This window comes from Hippocampus bargibanti, linkage group LG12 (assembly GCF_051943395.1).
Source record: "Hippocampus bargibanti isolate YZ-2025 linkage group LG12, ASM5194339v1, whole genome shotgun sequence".
NCBI lineage: Eukaryota > Metazoa > Chordata > Actinopteri > Syngnathiformes > Syngnathidae > Hippocampus > Hippocampus bargibanti.
The window spans coordinates 9,257,169-9,277,862 of record NC_142745.1 but is presented as its reverse complement, the minus strand read 5'-3'; the positions used below and the strand labels follow the sequence as shown (position 1 = coordinate 9,277,862).

Below are 20,694 nucleotides of genomic sequence, written 5' to 3'. Positions count from 1 at the left end.
TTCGAAGCCAACAATCATTGACCAGCAATCTGCTGCCTCACCCAGTTTATAGCAACATTTCTCACCCATTGCATCCTTTTAAACAGCGGCGAATGCCAGTTCCACATATGCGGAGTGAAAATGCATATTTCCGGTTCAATCCATCCAAATATCATTTTGGAACCCCAAATGTGATCCAATCTGGTATGTGATTATACCGCAGTGTGTGTTGTTGGCAGAACATTGCCTGCATCATACTTTAATAGTGTCGTTGCGGCACACAGTGTGAATTTACCGTGAATATTACCTCGAGCCCTATAGATTAATCAGCGGATATTTCCTCTTTTAAATTCTAATTTTATTCTTTAAAAAATGTGAATTGAATTGTAATATATTTGATTCATCTCTGAATGAAATCATAACGAGCCTTCTTAGTGGAATTTACTAATTCACTGCCATTCACGAATTTATTACGGGAATTGAAAATATGATGCAGAGCGCCATTCCCGAATTTGTTCGGGTTGTGTTTTTTTCTTGCTTGGGTGACAAAAAAGCGCTGGCCAGACCTCTGGCAATGTTCTTCCCTTCCACAAGGGGCATCATTTGCCTTTTTTTTCCATGTTAGCGCTTTGTTCCAGCTTCGGCTGTTGTTAAAGGGCTATATAAACCAATATGTATGTATTACATTGTATTTTGGGCAACCACCTTCATTTCAAGCTCATATAACTCCAGACCCACATAGTTTAGGCATTAACTCCTTTTTTTCTTTTTTTTCTGATGAAAGAAGAGAGTCTAAAGTTTCTTACACTGCATTGAATATTTATGTAGTCCTAAAACTCAATATTCTGTGGGTCCTGCAATTCGAGTGAAAATGACAAAAACCCTGGCGCTGGAGTGGGCACATTTTTGCACGTCTGGCAGTGAATGAGTTAACCAGTAGTGAGTGGAAATCTTAATTTTGATTAAATTGACTGGCGGCCAGTCCAGGGTGTCCATTTGGCCTGTTAGCTGGGCGACTGGCTTCAGCTCACTTGTGGCAATAATAGGAGTGAACAGTCTAGAAAATGAATGGATGGAGTTGTTAGTATTATGGCAGTGGCTCCCAAAAAAATCCATCCTATGATTAACTTTGGTGCTGACGGATTATGGGTCATTTTCATTTCCATTTTTTGATGTTATTATTTTTATTAATATTATTTTCAACCAGACCGGTACGTGGGTGGTGACAGGCACGTAGATGTTATCGAGATTGCCTCACAGGCACATGGTATGGAATGCTTTTCCATCTTCCTCCCACACCAAAGTCTGTCACATACTAACACGCACACACACACACACACACGTACACATTCGCACGCATATACGCACGCTGGCTCTTGTGCTTGTATGGTATACACAACAGCTTGAAGTGTAGACGCTATTTGTCATAGGGAGATGGTCGCTCTATTGACTTTTGGGTCACTGACTCTGTTAACGTGTGTGAAATCAATTCAAGGACATTTCGACTATGAATGAGGTCACACAAAGGGGAGAAGAGATCAGAGGCGCATATTATTTTAATTAGGTTCTTTATGCATCTATAAAATATGTTAGCATTGAAGCAAAAGTTAAGTGCTTGAATTCATTTCACCACTCTTTAATTAATATTATTTTAGCAAGTGAATTATGTAATAGGCGGCCTGGTGGTCAACGGGTTAGTGCATCGTTCTCACAGTGTGGAGTTTGCATGTTCTCCCAGTGCTTGCGTGGGTTTTCTCCAGGTCCTGCTGTTTCCTCCCACATTCTAAAAACATGCATGACAGATTCATGGAACACTCAAATTGTCCCGAGGCATGAGTGTGAGGGCGGATGCTTGTTCAGCTGTGTGTGTGCCATGCGATTGGCTGGCACGCAGTTCATAGTGTGCCCTGCCTATTACCCATAGACAGCTGGGATAGAATTCAGCATGTGCCACAGCCATTGTGAGAATACATGGATCAGAAGATGGATGGATGGATGGATGGATGGATTATGTAGCATGTTGCTATTATCAAATATGTGAATCTCTTTTTACTCCAAGCCGTCCAATGTTTATGTAATCAAGGCACATTTTTCATATGAAGAAAATGACCGCCACCAAATAATAATATCACAAAAGTATGTCTCTGAAATTATTTATCATTTATCATAACAATTCTCTCTTCTGTCAATAGCCATAAGTGGATCAACTGGAAAGTGAAAGCTACTTCTCAGGACTGATATGCACAAGGGCTACATGTTTTATAGACAATGTTTACACTTTCAAATGACTTTTAAAACATTATTGAAGATTACAAAGTCCCAGCACCCGTGAACTATTTTTAATTTTATGTGATCATTGATTGCAACTTTACGTACCTTGCATGTTTGTGACCGCTGGGTTAATTCTACCTTCTACCACCTGGCGGAAGAGTGTTTCATTGTTCTGCCTTCCACTATACATTTCTGGCATATAGAGGACTAAAGATATGTAGCTTGTAGTAAATACTTAGCACTAATCATTTTTTGACCAATTATCATATTTTCCGGTGTATACGCGCCACAAAACCTTTACTTTTCTTAAAAAGATGACCTTGCGCCTTATATGCAGGGGCGCCTTAGATGTGAAATAATATTGAGCCACACCAGGTCTCGAAACTACTCTCAGCAGCCATTTCCCCCTGTAAAAGTTGTGTGTAACTCCATGTTCTACAGTAGCGCCTTATAATGTGGTGTGCCTTATATTTGGAAAACTTTTATATATTTAGATATTATATTTGGAAAACTTTTTGCATTCATTGAATATGCGCCTTATAGTCCAGTGCGCCTTATACATGGAAAAAGTTGAAAGTCCACCATTCATTGGGGGTGCGCCTTATACACTGCAAAATACGGTAAGTGAGATTAGCTGCCTTCCTGTAATTGTTCCTGAAATAACTTCCTGACATAAATTTGTCTGCTGCTACAAGTAAAAACAAATCTCACAAAGCTAATGTGAAGTTTGGTTCAACATTAATAAAGAATTTCATTTCCAGAACAAACAGACAACTTGTTCGTAGAACAAAGTTAAGAAAAGATGAATAAATGCCAGTAAGATTCTATTTCTGGGATGTCAGTGTACTGCGCTCATGTTTCTGGACGGTGACATACAATATCCGTTGAAGCAACTCTCAGCTCAAGGTGGTGTTAAGGTGGGATCAGAGTGGAAGAAGTGTGCAACATTTGGAGTTTTATTTATGAAGGATGATAAAAATAAAAAATAAAAGATTTTAAGATTGACTGCTGATGACTGTGGCCGCGCGGCTGCCGGCTTTACATCACAGCGGGGCCGTAAAGCAAAGCTCTCGATTTAACACTAAATCTTTCTTCCCCGCTAGTACCTAAGGTCATGACCTTCGCCTGGTGCCTGAAAGAAGGAGATTGCGGATCCAATCAACCAAGACGGCCTGTTTTGCTATCTCTCTGGGTGATATTTGTTGGCTGCAGAGAGATTTGGTAGCGTGTCATTGAGCTTTTTCTACTTTATGGCGGGAGCTGCTTCTTGGTGAATTTTGTACAATAGCTGCTGTCTTGAAAGCTGCAGACTGGCAGAGCTCGTCAATCGATAGTTGGTGGATTCCATCCCCCAGTGCTCAGCCTCATTGAGACTAAATTCCTGGTCTCGCAGAACATGTCAAAAGTGTGCGGATAGCATTTTTTCAACTCATTTGGATCACGTTTTTTTTAATCTCGCCTTAAAAGCCGCCTTGTACTTTGTGTATCCTTGCCCGAACAGATAACAAAGCAGCAGCTTCAGCAGACCAAGGATCGCTTCCAGGCCTTCCTGAACGGCGACACTCAAATTGTGGCCGACGAAGCCTTCATCAACGCCGTGCAAAGCTACTATGAGGTACCAGTACTCCATAATCACAGCAGAGCGTGCTCAATCACAGCCCCCCCCCACCACACCACACAAAGTAGAGACCGGGTGACTTTCTGAATTCATCACTGACTCAATGCATTTCCACATACATTTCTACTGATTGGCAAAAAAATGTGGCGAGCTGAAGCAATTTGCCTCTCAATGAGTCGAGCCGTATGGTTTTTGGCCGATAACGTCCCCCCCAATCCTGCCCACCACCCATGCAGAACTGCTCCACTTTCCATGTCAAAAAGCTGAAATCCACGCGGCTGAGTGACAAAATGGTGGCTGAGGTTTCTCACTGCGCAGATTATGAGTCAGACCATGTGGCTGACACAGCCGTCTTTCCAAGCCTCACCCTCTTCCCTCATCCACATAATGAAACAAGTCATTATTATTACTGTGCATGCTGGAGACATGACAGATCGCGGATATTAAAGGTCAATTCTTTAATGGAAAAAAAACAAGCAAAGTCATCATGCAAAAACTGCAGATAAATCCTTTGACAGCTTGTAGATGGCCATGGAGGTTAATTATAGCTTCACCTCCACGTGAAGGGCGGATGTAATGTGCTATACTGTAGGTTCATGTAAATGAGGGTGAAGGATACATACCGTAGATAGCATACATACATGCATACAAACTGTACATACATGAGCAAGTGGGGAAAAAAAAACAAGCGGACAATTGAGCGTCCAATGTCATCCAGCCAATCACAATACTTATATGAATACAGTGATACCTCATCTTACAAACGCTTTAGCTCACGAAGTTTTCGCTTCACGAAAATAAAATTTGCGGGTTTATGATCTTGGCTAACGAACTAGTTTTCGGCGGACGAACCAAACCACACAGTGCCACGGTGGCTGCCGGAGTAGTTTTCTTTGACGGCAGAAATGGTTTGTTATCGAGTGGAGTACTTTTGCTATTATGGGACAGAAAAAGACCCCCACCACAGGCTAGTGTTAAGCGGAAGAGGACACAAAAGAAAATTACCGTCGAGCAGAAGAAGGAGATCATCAAAAACCACGAACTAGGTGTGCGTTTGTGTGTCTTAGCGTCCCAGTTCCAGTACGCTAAGTCGACCATTGCTATGTGTCTAAGCAACAGTCTCAGGCAATAGAAGAGATTGAAAAACTTCTGTTGATTTGGATTAACGAAAAGCAGCTAACAGGGGACAGTGTGAGTGAGGGTATCACAGAGAAAGCATGGCACCTTCACTCAGATATCATCAAGAGGCAACTACACCAACGACCATCACAAAGGTAAATAAAAGTACTTTATTTTACAGTACAGTTTATTTCATTAATCACAATACATTGCATGTTTATTATACATAAAATAAAGTACATGTATATGTTCTGTAGTTTCATTTAGAAAAAAAATATTATATTTTTATGGGGACCTGGGAACGGATTATTTTCATTTTTAATGGTTTCTTATGGAAAATAAAGGTTCAGCAGACAAACTTTTCACCTCACACACACGTTCTAGGAACCAATTAAGTTTGTGAGCTGATGTATCACTGTACATAGAAGATAGTTGCCATGGGTTAAGAAGACAATTTGCACAAGGCTATCCCAGTACAACGTACACATTGCCCATTGAATCAAATCAAAATGTTACGCCAAAAACAAAGACATGACAACTTTTGATGGAAGAGAAGAGATTTACGAAGCAAAGAGACAGAAAAGGTTGTGCCACTTACATTGTGCATTGAGTTTGTGATTCAATCGACTGCTTACGGTTGCATGAAAGTCACTCCTATTCAAATGCCTGTTTTTGTCAGATTGAGAAAAATATATACTCCATGACAAAACATTGATTTTTTTTCACCATTGACTCATTCAGTGCCAGACATGCAAAAACGTGTCCACCCCATTGCCAAGGTTTTTGTTATTTTCACTCAAATTGCAGGACTCACAGAATATTGAGGTTGAAGACGACATAAACATTCACTGCAGCATAAGAAACCTTAGACTCTCCTCTTTTATCAGAAAAAATAGTTAATTCCTAAATGATATGTGTCTGGAGTTATATGAGACCGAAATTGGGGCGGCTGTACAAAATACAATACTTATATATTGATTTATATAGCACTTTAACTACAGCTGAAGCTTGAACAAAGCGCTAACATGGACAAAATACCACACAAATTCTGTCCCTCTCGTAGTAGGAAAAACATTGCTAGAGGTCTGACCAGCGCTTTATCGGTACCCTCGCCCGCAAGAAAAACTAAAACCCAAACAAATTCGGGAATGTCGGTCCACGTCATATTTTTAATTCCCGAATAAATTCGGGAATGGCGGTGAATGAGTTAATGCTTATTTATAATCTGCAAAACACAATTGAGGGAGGAAACAATGTTTTCCATAAGGGTAAGGGGATTATGTCAATTTTCTCATATTCATATTGTAATTTAGACACTTGAACATCTTCGGTGTTTAGTCCTACTGGGTTTAAAAAAACTAAACTCAACAAAGAAAGGTTCATCCATTTCCTATAGTGTGGAGATGCACTGCAGTTGTGTGGTATTTTAGAATGATGCTAACCTGATACCGCTGCGCCAGACAAGCACAAGATTACCAACATGCCGTCATTATGATTCAGCACCGTTCGCTTCCTTTACAAAATATGACCGTCGTAAAAAGACTGAATTTTTCATGACGCGTTTTTGGATTGGAGCGTAATGGACTGTGCAACTGCACTCACTCATGGGCTGCTACTGTGCACAAAATAAATAAATAAAAAACAGGATGTGGAGTACAATCATCATGTGTTACGCTTTTCCATCACAAAGTGAATTGCTCCTGGTAATTGACAAAATTCAGTGGGTATTGGTGTTCTATTTTACTGCACGAATGAGTGGGAGACACGAACTAATTAAATCATTGATTTTACTAAAGACTTCTAGGCCTTTAAAAGCCTCTCTCAGTATGAATCAATGCTATCGAAGCTCTCTTGTTCATATATGGCCGCCGTGTCCCTTTTCAGCCACATCGGACGCTGAGAACAAAATGTGACAGACTGAATGATAAAGCGGTGGGCTTCATTGTTAACTTGGTGCTGTCATCTTGTTCTATCACTGTCAGTCTGTCATTAGTCGGCGGCCTCGTTGCTTCAGGTCCCCGCGTGTCCTCTATAAAATCGGGTTACTAGAATAACTCCCGGTAAATGTACAATGTTGAGTTCGTGGATGTCAATCTCATTATTAACGTGAGTCATCTCGTAGATCAGATTTCTCACAGAGGGTGAGCATATACTATTAGCTTTCAAATGATTGTTATTATATGATGATATAAATATTCAAATTCCAAAATTTTAAACTCATTCACTGCCAGACGATGTGCAAAAATGTGTCCACCCCAGTGCCAGGGTTTTTGTCATTTATACTCAAATTCCAGGACACACAGAACGTGGACTTTTAGGACGATACAAACATTCAATGCAGCGTTAGAAACCTTAGATCACAGGTGTCAAAGTCAAGGCCCGGGGACCAAATCTGGCCCGCCACATCATTTTATTCGGCGCGCGAAGGCAAATCAAACCGGTGAAATTCTATGATGCTTGCTAAAGTCTGAACCGAAATTTCAATTCGTCCCATGTAAACCACAATAACAGTCATTATTTTTTGACTTCAGATTTGAAAACTGGTTATTTATCAATTTGCTGTGCTCTATATGTAATATGTGGAGGGGATTAAACATTCTAATGGGTTCCCCAAATTCATAACGGCCCTCGAGAGGAAACCGTAACTACAAAGTGGCCCGCGGCAAAAATGACTTTGACACCCCTCCCTTAGACTCGCTTCTTTCATCAGAAATAAAAGAATTAATTCCTAAATTATATGGGTTAATTCCTAAATGATATGGGTCTGAAGTTATGTGAGCTCGAAATGAGGGTGGCAGTCCAAAATGCAATGCAATACATACATATTGGTTTATAGAGCGCTTTAACAACAGCTGAAGCTGGAACCAAGCGCTAACATGGAAAAAGGGAAATGCTGGCCCCCGTGGAAGGAAAAAAACATTGCCAAAGGTCTGGCCACCGCTTTATCTGCACCCACTGCAAGAAAAAACAAAACTAAAAAAAATTGAAATGGAACTCCACGTCATATTTTAAATTTCCGAATAAGTTTGTGAATGGCAGTGAATGAGATAATGGCAGAATTTTAAACCAGAAGTAATGGACATTTTTGGTATGCAAATATTTAGGTAGACAGCTATTGTTAGCTTTATGTTGAAAGAGGAGCAAAAAACTGTTTGTAATAATACAGTAAAGTCTTGTTATATCAATATTCAAGGGAGTCCGAAAAAATATCGATATAACCGGGACTATCGATATATCCGACCCTGTTTGCATGTAATTTTCTCCGTGCGTGCATAGAAATAGTATCGATATAACCGGGACTATCGATATATCCGATATCGATATAACGAGACTTTACTGTAGTTAAAAAAGTCGAGAGTTTCGGCCAAAAGGAAAAAAACCAAGGGAGAAACACAAAGTTGACACTTTATGTTCTTTCGTGGGTGACAATTTATGATGACATGACTTTGATCTGGCCTGCGGGGGAGGTCTGGAATATGATATCTGTGTTGTAGAAGATCAAAGTGTGTCCTCCTAGTTATCCTTCATTATCTCTTCATTATTCACATGTCCAAGTGGGTGAAAGCACAATTAAAAGTGTCATGTTGCAAAAATAGCTAAGCTAGTAGATTGCAATGTACCATGAAACACTTTGACAATTGTCGCATGAAATGGATTTTGATGAAAAAAAACAAACTATTTTTAGAGACAAAAGGATACACGCGGGGAAAAAAAAGGTTGGATTCCAACCCAGGAGCAATGTAATGACTATACACTCCGGTATTCAGCTCACTACCGTAACCATTAATCCTGCATACTTATCTGCTGTCTCTTCCAACCAAGGTTTTCTTAAAGAGCGACCGTGTGGCTAAAATGGTCCAGAGCGGCGGCTTCTCGGCGAGCGACTTCAGGGATGTGTTCAAGAGGCACATCGAGAAGCGCGTGCGCAGCCTCCCGGAGATCGACGGCCTGAGCAAGGAGACGGTTCTCAGCTCCTGGATGGCTAAATTTGACACCATCTCCCGCGGCGATGAGGATCCGCGCAAGGCGCAACAGCGTATGACCGCCAGCGCCGCCTCCGAACTGATCCTCAGCAAGGACCAACTGTATGAGATGTTCCAGAATATCTTGGGTATCAAGAAATTTGAGCACCAGCTTCTTTACCAAGCTTGCCAGGTACGTTGAAGTTCCATTTATAACGGCATGGTGTATAAGGTGCACCGGAGTATAAGGAATGAATGGTGTATTTTCAAACATTTTCAATATATAAGGCACACCGCAGTATGCGGCGGACCTTCAATTAATGAAATAATATTCCAAATGACAAAAAAAAAATCCAAATTTAAGAAGGCACACCACATAATAAGTCGCTACAGTAGAGGCTAAGGTTACACACTACTTCTTCGACAGGGGGAAACGGAGTCGGTGTCCGCTGACAGTAGTTGCGAGACCTGTTGTGGCTCAATATAACTTTGTATAGAAGGCACACCTGCGTATTCAAGCGCAGGGTCATCTTTTGATGAAAATCAAGGCTTTTGGATGCACCTTATATACCCGAAAATACGGTAGTTCATTTCCCCACATTCATAAACACATAAATGCTGTCTGGCGTGGTATACCTTGAGAAGAACCCATCGCACATCTTTTTGAGTAACAGTGTTGGTGATACATTAGACCTTATCTCAATTTCAACATCAGCGACATCTACTCAAGAAAATTTTACTCTGTAGTTTTCAGTAGTCTTTTAAGAAGAGTCGAGACTGTCGTACCATGGTTGCAAAAGGCGGTGGGACCAACATCCCCTTGATATTTCATTTTATATTACACATCTGTAAAGTGTTTATACTGTATGTGTATAAAAACAATATGGTGACCTCACACTTGCTTACCTGGAAAGACCGTAGGTCGTCATTTGACCGCCTGGGGCAAACCCAGTCATGGGGCCCACCAAATCTGTTTCTATGATTTGACAGTTTTTGTCACAATAGTTAAATAACCATTTTTATGAGTTCCCATTGTCCCATCCACTGAATATTTTTCAACCAAACATTTTGAACAGTGGACTTCAGAAACAAAAATAAGTATGAATTTGAGAAGATTCGCCTTTTTCCTGAACTAAATTAAGCCTTTACATTCTTTGAAAGACTTATTATCTCACAGTTCAATCACATTGATGATTTTTATTGTAACTGACAGGAATATTAATCAACCTTTAATCTATACATATTATTTCATAGGTACATATTATCCATTTTGAACAGTCTATGTGATGAAAATGATCACTCTCGCTTGCTCTCCATTGTATTGTCCTTGGCTGACATTGACGGCAGTATTTAGTCCATAAAAGCGTCTCGTGTTTGCTGTTGGTGTGGACGGTTTTGCACTTTTGTGAAAAACGCTTTTGTCGTCATTTGAAAAAATGACAACTACATTGCATTGTAGGAGAACTATTTGAATCCCAAGATCTTATAATCAATCGGATTGAACTGTTGAGATTGGATGGCAACCGGTTCAGAGTGTTCATCGCCTACTACTGGCACACTGCTGGGATCGGCTCCGGCACGCCCGCGATGTTCGTGAGGATATGCAGATTTGAAAATGGATGGATGGATGCAAGCAAGTTTCCTTTTTTTTTTCAAATTGTCCTCTGTACATAAACCGTTTGAGAAATGTCATGAAACGCTCGCTTTTCCTGTCACGCTTTGATATTGTAGCACACAATATATAATAATGCATCCTTGAAATTGACCCTTCACAAGCTTCAAAACTGTTTTGACGAGTTTAATAATCAGACTAGCGTCTGTCATTGCTATCGCATCTTGGACTCATGACACTAAAATGCTACTAACCACTTTGAAGAGCCATAAAATTGGTACCATGAACCATGAAAGCTCTCACAATTTGTTAGCTTAAGTGCTATCTTACGCAATGTTTGTACAGACTTTGCCACACATTAAAAAACATGGCATTGTTTATTTGATGACATGTTAGAAGACAAAGGTCCCTCTTTACATTTAGCGCCAACATTTATTAGCTTAGCCTCTCGCTTCTGGTCATGTCTTTGTAGCACACCCACGCTTGTTTACGACTGGTGATTTGTGTCTGCATGGCTGCATTCAAAGTAGACTGCAAATCACTTTTGAGGGAGCCCTAGAGCAAATTATAATAATAACAAAACCCTTTCTGCTGCTTTTGCTTGCCAACTACCTGTATCTGGTAATGTCCAATTCTTCACCCTGGTGGTTGAGTGCTGGTAGATATGTTGAGATTACAGACTGGGAGCGTGTGTCACATATAACTCTCTTACCCTGATGTCGTTCCTGCTTTTCGGCTCCTCTGCGGCAATGTTAAAAGCAGCGCTAATGTATTCCTTCTTCAGCAGCCGATTAAAAGTCTTATCACGGCTGTATTTAGAAGAAACCTCTGGCGCTCTTGCATATGTTTATTTAATGCATCAAAACCTACCTCTTGATAACGCCAGCAAGTCAATGAGGCTTAAAAGTTTGTAAATCAATAGGAATGTCCTTCTATGAGAATCGTCTTTACTGAAGAAATCAAACAAATGGAGATCAATACAAGCTCTGTTCCTCAGTGGGCTTCATTAACTTGATGTTTCTAATGCTGTGCTGTGAGCCATTTCCATAACCTCTTTTCGAACGCCTTTGAAGATGCTCAACCTAGTTTGGAAGCGTTACCAGCAAAGTTGATAGTATGAGGTCAGAAATCTGCATCCAGAACATCCGCAAAAGCTCTACAGAGTAACACCGGAACCAGTCAATATCAAAAAGCTGCAGTAGTTAACAAAGTTGATTCACACCTGGAAGTACTTCCCATTCCCAATTGTTATAATTGATAAATCGTACACAATTTATATTAACTCATTCACTGCCAATCCCAAATTTATTTGGGAATTGAAAAAAATGATGTGGAGCGCCATGACTGATTTTGTTCAGGTTTTGGGAGGGTAGCGATAAAGCAATGGTCAAACCTCTGGCAATGCTTTTTTCCCTTCCACGAGGGTGCAGCGTTTTTCTTTTTTATGTTCACGCTTTGTTCCAGCTTCAGCTCTATAAATAAGCGCTCTATAAATCAATATGTGTGTATTTTATGTTGTACAGGTGCCCCCATTTCAAGCTCAGACAACTCCATACCTATATAACTTAACTCTTTTTTTTCTGATGAAAGAAGAGATTGAAAGGTTTTTTTTAACGCTGCGTTGAATGTTTCTGTAGTCCTACAACTGAATATTCTCTGGATCCTGTAATTTGAGTGAAAATGACAAAAACCCTTGCACTGGAGTGGACACATTTTTGCACATCGTCTGGCAGTGAATGAGTTAAAAAAGACATTTAAAAGTCGTCTTTCTAGATGCTTACTCCAGCTTTTTATTCTATTTATTTATTTACGTTTAGGTGGCCATTCTTAATCCATTTGAAGGCGTAATGAATATATTACAGCCGTCTAATGACGTCTTTCAGCACCCCCTCAGTAAGCAACCAGTCACTATCAATTGTCCCTGCCTGCTAAATGATAAAATCCCCACTAGGAGGCAATTCCGTCAGCGGGTCTCACAGCTGCTGAGATTTAATGGAACGGTTTCGTAAATTGTATGGGATTCAGGGGCCATCATGGGTTTATTATCATTGGGGATTTACTTTTTTTTTCTTTGCACGAAAATAGCAAAGTGGAAAGAGCTGTCTGGATTTCTGCAGGATGCTGAAAATGACTGGACTAGTGTGATCACTGGCTGTTACGCTATTTGTGGCCTCTTTTCCTTTTTCCTGTGTTGCATTGCCACCAAGGACACCTTAACATAGCCTGAAATATACACAATACTTACTGGACACAACACACCAGATACGTCATTGTAGGCTGTCAGTCGTACAGAAGTGGTCCATTGAGGAAAAGAAAGAAAATAGATGGTTTGAAAGAGGATTGAAAGAAGCCATGTTTGTAAAACAGCAAAACCCTTCACTAAATCGCCATGGTGGTTTAAGGTTTAATTTAGACCATGCTTACAACAGACTTCTTAGGTTGTTACCACGCAGGCTTCGTCATGCTAATCATACCAGAGCTAATGAGGCAATCAGAGCCAGGGAAAAATCTGACACCTTCAAAGTACAAATGACGGCCGAAGAAACCATTTCCTCAACATAAGTATGAGGTACATAGTATCTTTATGATGGCAGTTGTAAAATCACACCGGATCTATCTGCCGTTTGTCATATTCACCCTTTAAAATACTAACCTCTAACATTACTTACAAAAAGAAGCAATAGATTAACATCACAGACAATTAAAGGTTAGCTGATTATAATAATGGAAGGGGGAAAAAAGCAGAATGAAAGATGTTTCCTTTTTCCGGCACTTCCTACAAATTAATAAAATACATCACAAATGACATGAGTGTTGTTGGCAAATTATCTCGCCGCACATAAAACCTAAAAAAAAAATCACTGAAATAATACTCCACTTTTACTACTACTAGCAGGGATGGCAATCTGGTACCAGTAGGCTCTTTTTCTCCCCATTGAGTATTTTCACGTGCAAACTCATCAGCGGCTTTTAAGTGTTTTAATAATCCATATTTATGCTCTCACTTCCTCAGCGGAATATTTCCCCATTCTTAAAGTGATTAAATGAGTCAGACCTGAGAGCCATTGTGAGGCCCTGGCTTGTTAAAATCAGCCATTCGCATCACACGCATACACACATACACACACAGCTCGACATCACTTTCCTCTTTTGCTGGAGGAGACATCACATAGAAAGGAAATAGCAACGTCACCCCATAACTGGCATTGTTGCTGTAATGAAACAAAGTAAACGCAACTCAAATAAAAAGATATAGGAAGAAATAGTCCCTAATGGTAAGATCACATTTTTTTGTCCCAAAATTCTGCATCTTCTTTGTCACTTCACAAGAGAATCTCCTTTTCCCACCACAGACACACATACACGCACACAAATTGCAGGTCTAAATATAGAGCAGATGCTTGAACTCATTCTAGTGTCATTCAGCTCTCAATCTGCCCTTTGTTGTGCACATGAAAACGCCTGTGGCTGCCCTAGCTGTCTGCTGCTAAGGTCCGTGTATTCATCTGGGGCAGGGGATGGAGGGGTAGGAGGCCTCGAGCATCAGTCGAGTGAGTTCCTGATCTCGTGCCTTCACTTCCTTACCTTGAACCTGCTGTTCGCACTGCAACTGCAGCGTCGACCCATAAACGGACCTTTTAATGGCTCTTGTTTGTCGAAATCTTGTTCTGTTAGGCCCGCGAGCATGCTGACATGCATGACCTTTTAGGAGATGGTGGTCCGCAAAGATTGAGGCGTTGAGAGATCAGCAGCGGGTGCTTGTTGCTTCGGGCAGGCACTGATATCCAAGTTTGACCCGCTGCTTTACTTTCATCATCTGCGAGGACTATTTTTCTACTTTTCATAGTCATGCAGGAAATGTCGTTTTGTTTTTTTGCCACCAATCAAGATGCTGTTGTTTTAATTGCCGTTCCAAAATGGGACGCACCAGCATATGCTGACGGTCCTACAGCCATTAGCCAGTCCTAAAACTCAATATTCTATGAGTCCTGCAATTTGAGTGAAAATGATGTATGTAGTGGGGCCGCAAACTCACCCGTGACCCGAAAGTGGACAATCACGATACAATATGGATAGACTTGTGTTTTACATGAATTTTACTTTGCCCCCAGGAACATTTGAATGCTAGAAAGTCATGAAACAAAAAGTGATTGCATCACTTTAGCCCTCAAGTTAAACTGTTTACTCATTCCTGAATTTATTCTGGAATTGAAAAATGTGATGTGGAGCGCCATTCCTGAATGTGTTTGGGTTTTGGTTTTTCTTGCGGTGGGGTGCCGATAAAGCGCTGGTCAGACCACTGGCAATGTTTTTTTCCTTCCACAAGGGGACGACATTTCCCCTTTTTCCATGTTAGTGCTTATATTTATAATATTCCATTGCATTTTGGACAGCCGCCCTCATTTCAAGCTCATATAACTCCAGACCTATATCATTTAGGAATTAACTCTTTTTTTTCTGATGAAAGAAGAGAGTCTAAGGTTTCTTACGCTGCATTAAATGTTAACGCAGTCCTAAAACTCAATAGTCTGTGGGTCCTGGAATTTGAGTGATAATGACCAAATCCCTGGCATTGAAGTGGACACATTTTTCACATCGTGTGGCAGTGAAAGAGTTAATAATACTGAGAGCACTAAGTGTCACTATATGCATTAATCTTGGTTTTAATCTCACGGAGGTACGGACTCCAAAATTTTTGTCAGATGAATTGATTGTTTCTGTTTTTACTGTTTGAGTCAGTATTGAACCGTTCGTTCTTGCTCCGTAAAACAAATGTCAGTATTTCAAGCACAGACGTCATTCTACATAAAGTGCAAAGTAGGCTCCTCACTAACAAAGACACAAATGTGAGACAGTGTTTTTTTTCCAGTATTGGATTGAAATATATTTGCCGTTATTAGTCTCGCAGTATAGTTGAGTATATTCAGGCAGAAAAGCGGCGGGTCAGGTGGTTGTTTTCGAGTGTTTTGGAGAACGGACATGACGAAGAAGACTACCAGGCAGGATACTTGGTCTCTTGTCCAACAGTACTCTGTGCCGCCAGTGCAAGTGCAGACATTTTCCTGCAGCTGGTGGAAGCATCTGATTACGTGCTCTACTAAACAACAACTCTGTGTTATGCAGCAGTGCGCTCCTTCGCTGGCCTGCGCTGTCTACACACTTGAGAGCTGACACTCACTCTCCTCTGTTGGACATCTCACCTGACAGACATGATGTCACCGTGTAAACACGTGAAGAGCCACAAGATTTGTTTCCCAGCCCCCCCCCCCCCAGAAGTCTGCACACAATCACATCTGGCAAGAGTGAGAAGAAGTGAAGCATGAAAACGTAGATTCAGGCAGCAAGAAAGACATCAAACCTCTTTCCTCTATTTCGCCGCGTCAGCTAATTCCAGATTCCTATTCATTATTGATGAGCGGGAGGCATGAATTTATGTCCTTTTCATTCCTCCAGGGCCAAATCTTGCAGCTTCTCTTAACCTCGTTCAGCCGTTGAGTGCCACCGCTCTGTTTTTCATCGCAGTCAAAACATATTTCTTGTTTTCTAAGCTTGACTCTCATGATCCTATTTTACGCCAGCTGCCTCTCGAATCAACAAGAAATATAACCACACTGTCTTTCGCTGGTCTCTATGGCAATGGCAGCGTGGTGCATAGGGGACAGTGAGGGAGTTTCTTTTCATTGTCATTTGTTCAATTCAAGCCGGCCGTCGCGACGTTCTGATTTGATGACAGCCACTTGCAACAATCAAGCCAGTTATCCAATCAGTCATCACAGTTTCCACGACCACATTGTTTCAATCACTCTCTTATGTGATCTTATGTGGTCTTTGGTAACTGCGGCCTCAAATGGGTTGTCATGGGGGTACTTCACCTTGTTCCAGCAGTCATTTTGAGTGTAGAATTACTTTCTGCTTGAACAAAATGTGTATGCACTAGTGACGTTCCATTCTGTTAATAGATTTATATGGTCTTTTGGAGAATTGTATCTTCACTATTAGTAACCAAGGTCATTTCACTGATTTTTGTTTGGAGTTGTGTGTACAATAGTGATGGTTTGTGTAAATTTGCCCCATGGGGTAACCTTATACTAAAATTGTGTGTTCAATTTACTCCATTTTATTTCATTGCATTAGTAAATGAAGTTTCATTCATTTTCGTTTGTGTCTGCAAGACTGTATTATACATTCTTCTAGTGGCCAACATGGCACACCAGAAAGGGTAACGCAACTAACGTAAATACAGCATTAAATGATGATACACAAAAGATTTTGTTCTTTACTATTTATGCATTTATTTGACTTCATTTTTGTATTTATTTATGCATGTATTTATTTTTCAGAATCTGAATCAGAAACCCTTGAACTAATTCACTGCCGGTCATGAATTTATTCGGTAATTGAAAATATGACATAGAGCGCCATTCCAGAATTAGTTCGTTTTTTTGTCTTGCTTGGGAGCCGATAAAGCCCTAGCCAGACTTCTGATAATGTTTTTCCTATCCACAATGGGGCATAATTTCCCTTTTTCCAAGTGAGCGCTTTGTTACAGTTTATATAAGCTGTTGTTAGAGCGCTATATATAACAAATATGTATGCATTGCATTGTATTTTGGACAGCCGCCCTCATTTGAAGCTAATATAACTCCAGACCCATATAATTTAGAAAATAACTATTTTTTTAATTATAAAAGAGGAGAATCTAAGGTATCTTACGCTGCATTGAATGTTTATGTAGTCCCAAGACTCAATATTCTATGGGTCCTGGAATTCACGTGACAATGACAAAAACCCTGGCACTGGAGTGGACAAACTTTTGCACATGTCTGGCAGTGAATGAGTTAATAGTCCCACAGTGGGGAAATTTACAATTTATAGCAACAAAATTTAAAAGCGTAGGGTGAGGGTCAAAAACAAAAAAAAAAACTGACAGAAGACTGAACTGTACAACTGCCCAAAATATTTCAGAAAAAGAACTACACATAGTGCAAAGTATACAAATACAGTATAAAGCATATGATATATGTAACTGTATTTACTCTACAATATGATGTATGTAACTGTATTTATTTATTTATTCATTTATGTGTTAGCAATGTATTTTGCAGTGTTATTTTACTAAACTGACCTCCATGACATATTTTTTGACTATAACATCCATGAATTTTCCCATATATATTTTTTTTCTGTAGCTGGACAACTTGGACGAGCAGGCTGCACAGATAAGAAGAGAACTGGATGGTCGTCTTCAGATGGCCGACCAGATTGCGCGGGTGAGTTTGATGCTGCGAGGGGATTAGCCTTCGTTACATAGCTACCATATTGGTCGAAAAGGTGTGAGTCTACCACCCACGGAAAGCAGCACTGTGCTCTTTCAAGAAAAATTATACATATTTAAACACTCTTTAGGGATGATTCTCCAATTCAAGAAGATTCCAAGGACTGTAATAATAAAAATAAAATAAATCTACCTTGATAATTATGTTCAGATTTAAGCCTCTAGCAAGGCGGCAAATTTAATGAAATTTAATGAAAAAAATTAAATACATTTGGCACTAAAACACATTTTCTGACTCTTCAGGGAGGCAGGTTCCCCAAGTTTGTGTCCAAAGACATGGAAGCTATGTACATCGAGGAGCTCAAGTCTTCAGTCAACCAACTGATGGCCAATCTGGAGAGCATGCCTGTGTCGAAGGGTGGAGAGTTCAAGCTCCAGAAGCTGAAGCGAGGCCACAACACCTCCATCATCGACATGGGCCAGGAGGATGAAAACACTCTGTCCAAGTCGGACGTGGTCCTATCCTTCACTTTAGAGGTAAAGTCATGGCTCTACTGACATGGTGTGCATGGAGGTGATCCGTTAAAGGTCACCTTCCAAACAACAACAACAACAACAACAACAACAACAGCAGCAACAACAAAATGTCAACCTCTGGTCAGTGAAATGGTTTAAGCTTTTGGGAGATTCCCCGATTGAGTTTCATGTTCCATACGTTAACCCTCATATTATGTTAAGGGGTCAACCCATTTCCATTTTTGTGTTGACTAAAGGACTGGATATCCTTTTCTTAAAAACAGTTCAAAAATATCCCAATGGGATATAAAATATGTTGTGATGCTCAAGTATGTTTATAACATCTCATGATGTCACCTTTTATTTTACTGTTTTGTGTGGATTTTTACATACGGATAAAAATGACCCATAACATAATCAATGTGATATTTTTTCCCCCAACATAATATGTTGATTAAAATACTTTATGGTTGGATTCCTATTAGTGGTGAAGTGACCAGAGGGTTCCGGACAAAATTGAATGCTAAAAACACAAAACACAAATAAAAAATTAACAATATATTTATTGATAGAAAAATTACATGAGTCTGGCAACGTAAAAACAAGGAATTTGAAACACCGAAAGCTCCAAATTCCATCCTGAAATGAAATGAAATGAAACAGTTGGGAGTTTTTTTGAAATCCACTCCTTCCATGGATTGAAATGACAAACAAATATGTTGTCCACAGAATCTTAGCATATGCATGGCCTACAAATATTGTCAAAAAAAGGCTTGCCGTTTGCAACCTTCAAACCAGGCTCGCCTTCACTGATGGTGTTATATTGTTATCGGCCTTCAAATGCAGCTCCCAAATTGGTAAATGGCTTGTGTGTAAATTCCACGCATTCACCGATCATTTCATCTCCGCTGACTCAACCTAGAAAGCAAGATGCGCCCAGGATGAACCACCAATCAATATTACAGTAAAGTCTCGTTATATCGATATTCAAGGGAGTCGGAAAAAATATCGATATAACCGGGACTATCGATATATCCGACCCTGTTTGCATGTAATTTTCTCCGTGCGTGCATAGAAATAGTATCGATATAACCGGGACTATCGATATATCCGATATCGATATAACGAGACTTTACTGTATATAAAACCGAGGTGTAAAAAAACATTTTTGCAATGTAGCAGAAGTGCAGCTGTCTGAATCAGAATCCACTAAGACGCCTCATCTGCGTCCAGACTAAGTTTAGAAACAGACAACAGGCCTCTTCAGACTGCTGAACAGATGCCGCGTGAATAACAGACTGACACTCGACATAGATCACCTTTACCTGCTCTTTAACGGCAGGTATGAGTCATCTTGTGATCAGCTTCTCTGTGTGTGAGCAAGCTACCGACTCGGAACAGGGAGTTGGCACAACTCGGTCTTCATGATGCAGAGCTAGCGAGTGCGCCGTGTGTGAGGTGCCACACTTTTTGTCTGCAGCTCAATGCTAAATGTTAAAGGCGCATCGTTGTGATCCATTCTGCAAGACATGAAAGCAGACTAGATTGAGACTATCACAGCTTCCTCGAGTCTGCCACTTTCAACACATCAAGTTTAAATGTGATTTGTGCCATGTTTCAGTTTGCGAACAACTGGTGGCCCTTAGGGCCTGCAAGTGCATGGGTGTTGGTCGTTTTAATCGGGGGCAGTTAAAAGGACTTCAGGCACGAACATTCAGTGTCGGGTCATTGTTTGTTTCACCCTGTCACGTTTGTTTCGTCTTGTCATGTTTTCCTCACGGTTTTGTTTGCTACTTTGGACATTTTTATTCTGATGACTTTTTTGTTTGAGATTTTGTTCCTTTTGACTTCATTTAATACAATTTCTCAAATACACCCTGCTCCTTCCCACTGCCTACATTTTTGGGAAATGTAGAAGGAAACCTGAGTACACCTTTGCACTGTGATGTGAATGTGCTAACTTGTTCACGATTCATTTTTATTCACCGAGAAGTGAACTAAATGTCAAAGAAGACTAGAAATTACTTAATTTATTGTTCAACAGATTGCAATTATATTTAGTGTTGCTAAATTAATACCTAACCTCCTTGTTATATGAATACATTATTTCGGAGAGAATTGTGTCACAAGACTTTATGACTCCAGTCGGAGAGGCACGCGTCTTGATTTACTCTTTACTTGGTGTTTGCTTGTCCCAGGTGACCTGTCATGCTTACTTTTTGTCTCTCGCTGCAATAACTCTCTCCTTTGTTTCGGGTGTATTTTCGCTCTCTGCTGGTGCATAATACTGCTCGTAAACAAACAAATAACAACAATAAAAACCACCCCAGCGATGGTCATA

The 20,694-nt window shown here is 40.3% G+C and overlaps 1 protein-coding gene across 7 annotated transcripts in view; it reads left to right on the top strand.

Moving 5' to 3' along the window:
• The window catches only part of cadpsb (calcium dependent secretion activator b), a 74,351-nt gene that overhangs the window by 16,036 nt on the left and 37,621 nt on the right, over positions 1-20,694 (top strand). For all 7 annotated transcript variants that reach the window (XM_089009476.1, XM_089009472.1, XM_089009477.1 and 4 more), the window contains exons 2-5: positions 3,752-3,865; positions 8,810-9,142; positions 17,752-17,832; positions 18,141-18,374. In XM_089009476.1, the coding sequence (XP_088865602.1) occupies positions 3,752-3,865; positions 8,810-9,142; positions 17,752-17,832; positions 18,141-18,374 (762 nt within the window). The remainder of the gene's footprint in view (positions 1-3,751; positions 3,866-8,809; positions 9,143-17,751; positions 17,833-18,140; positions 18,375-20,694) is intronic.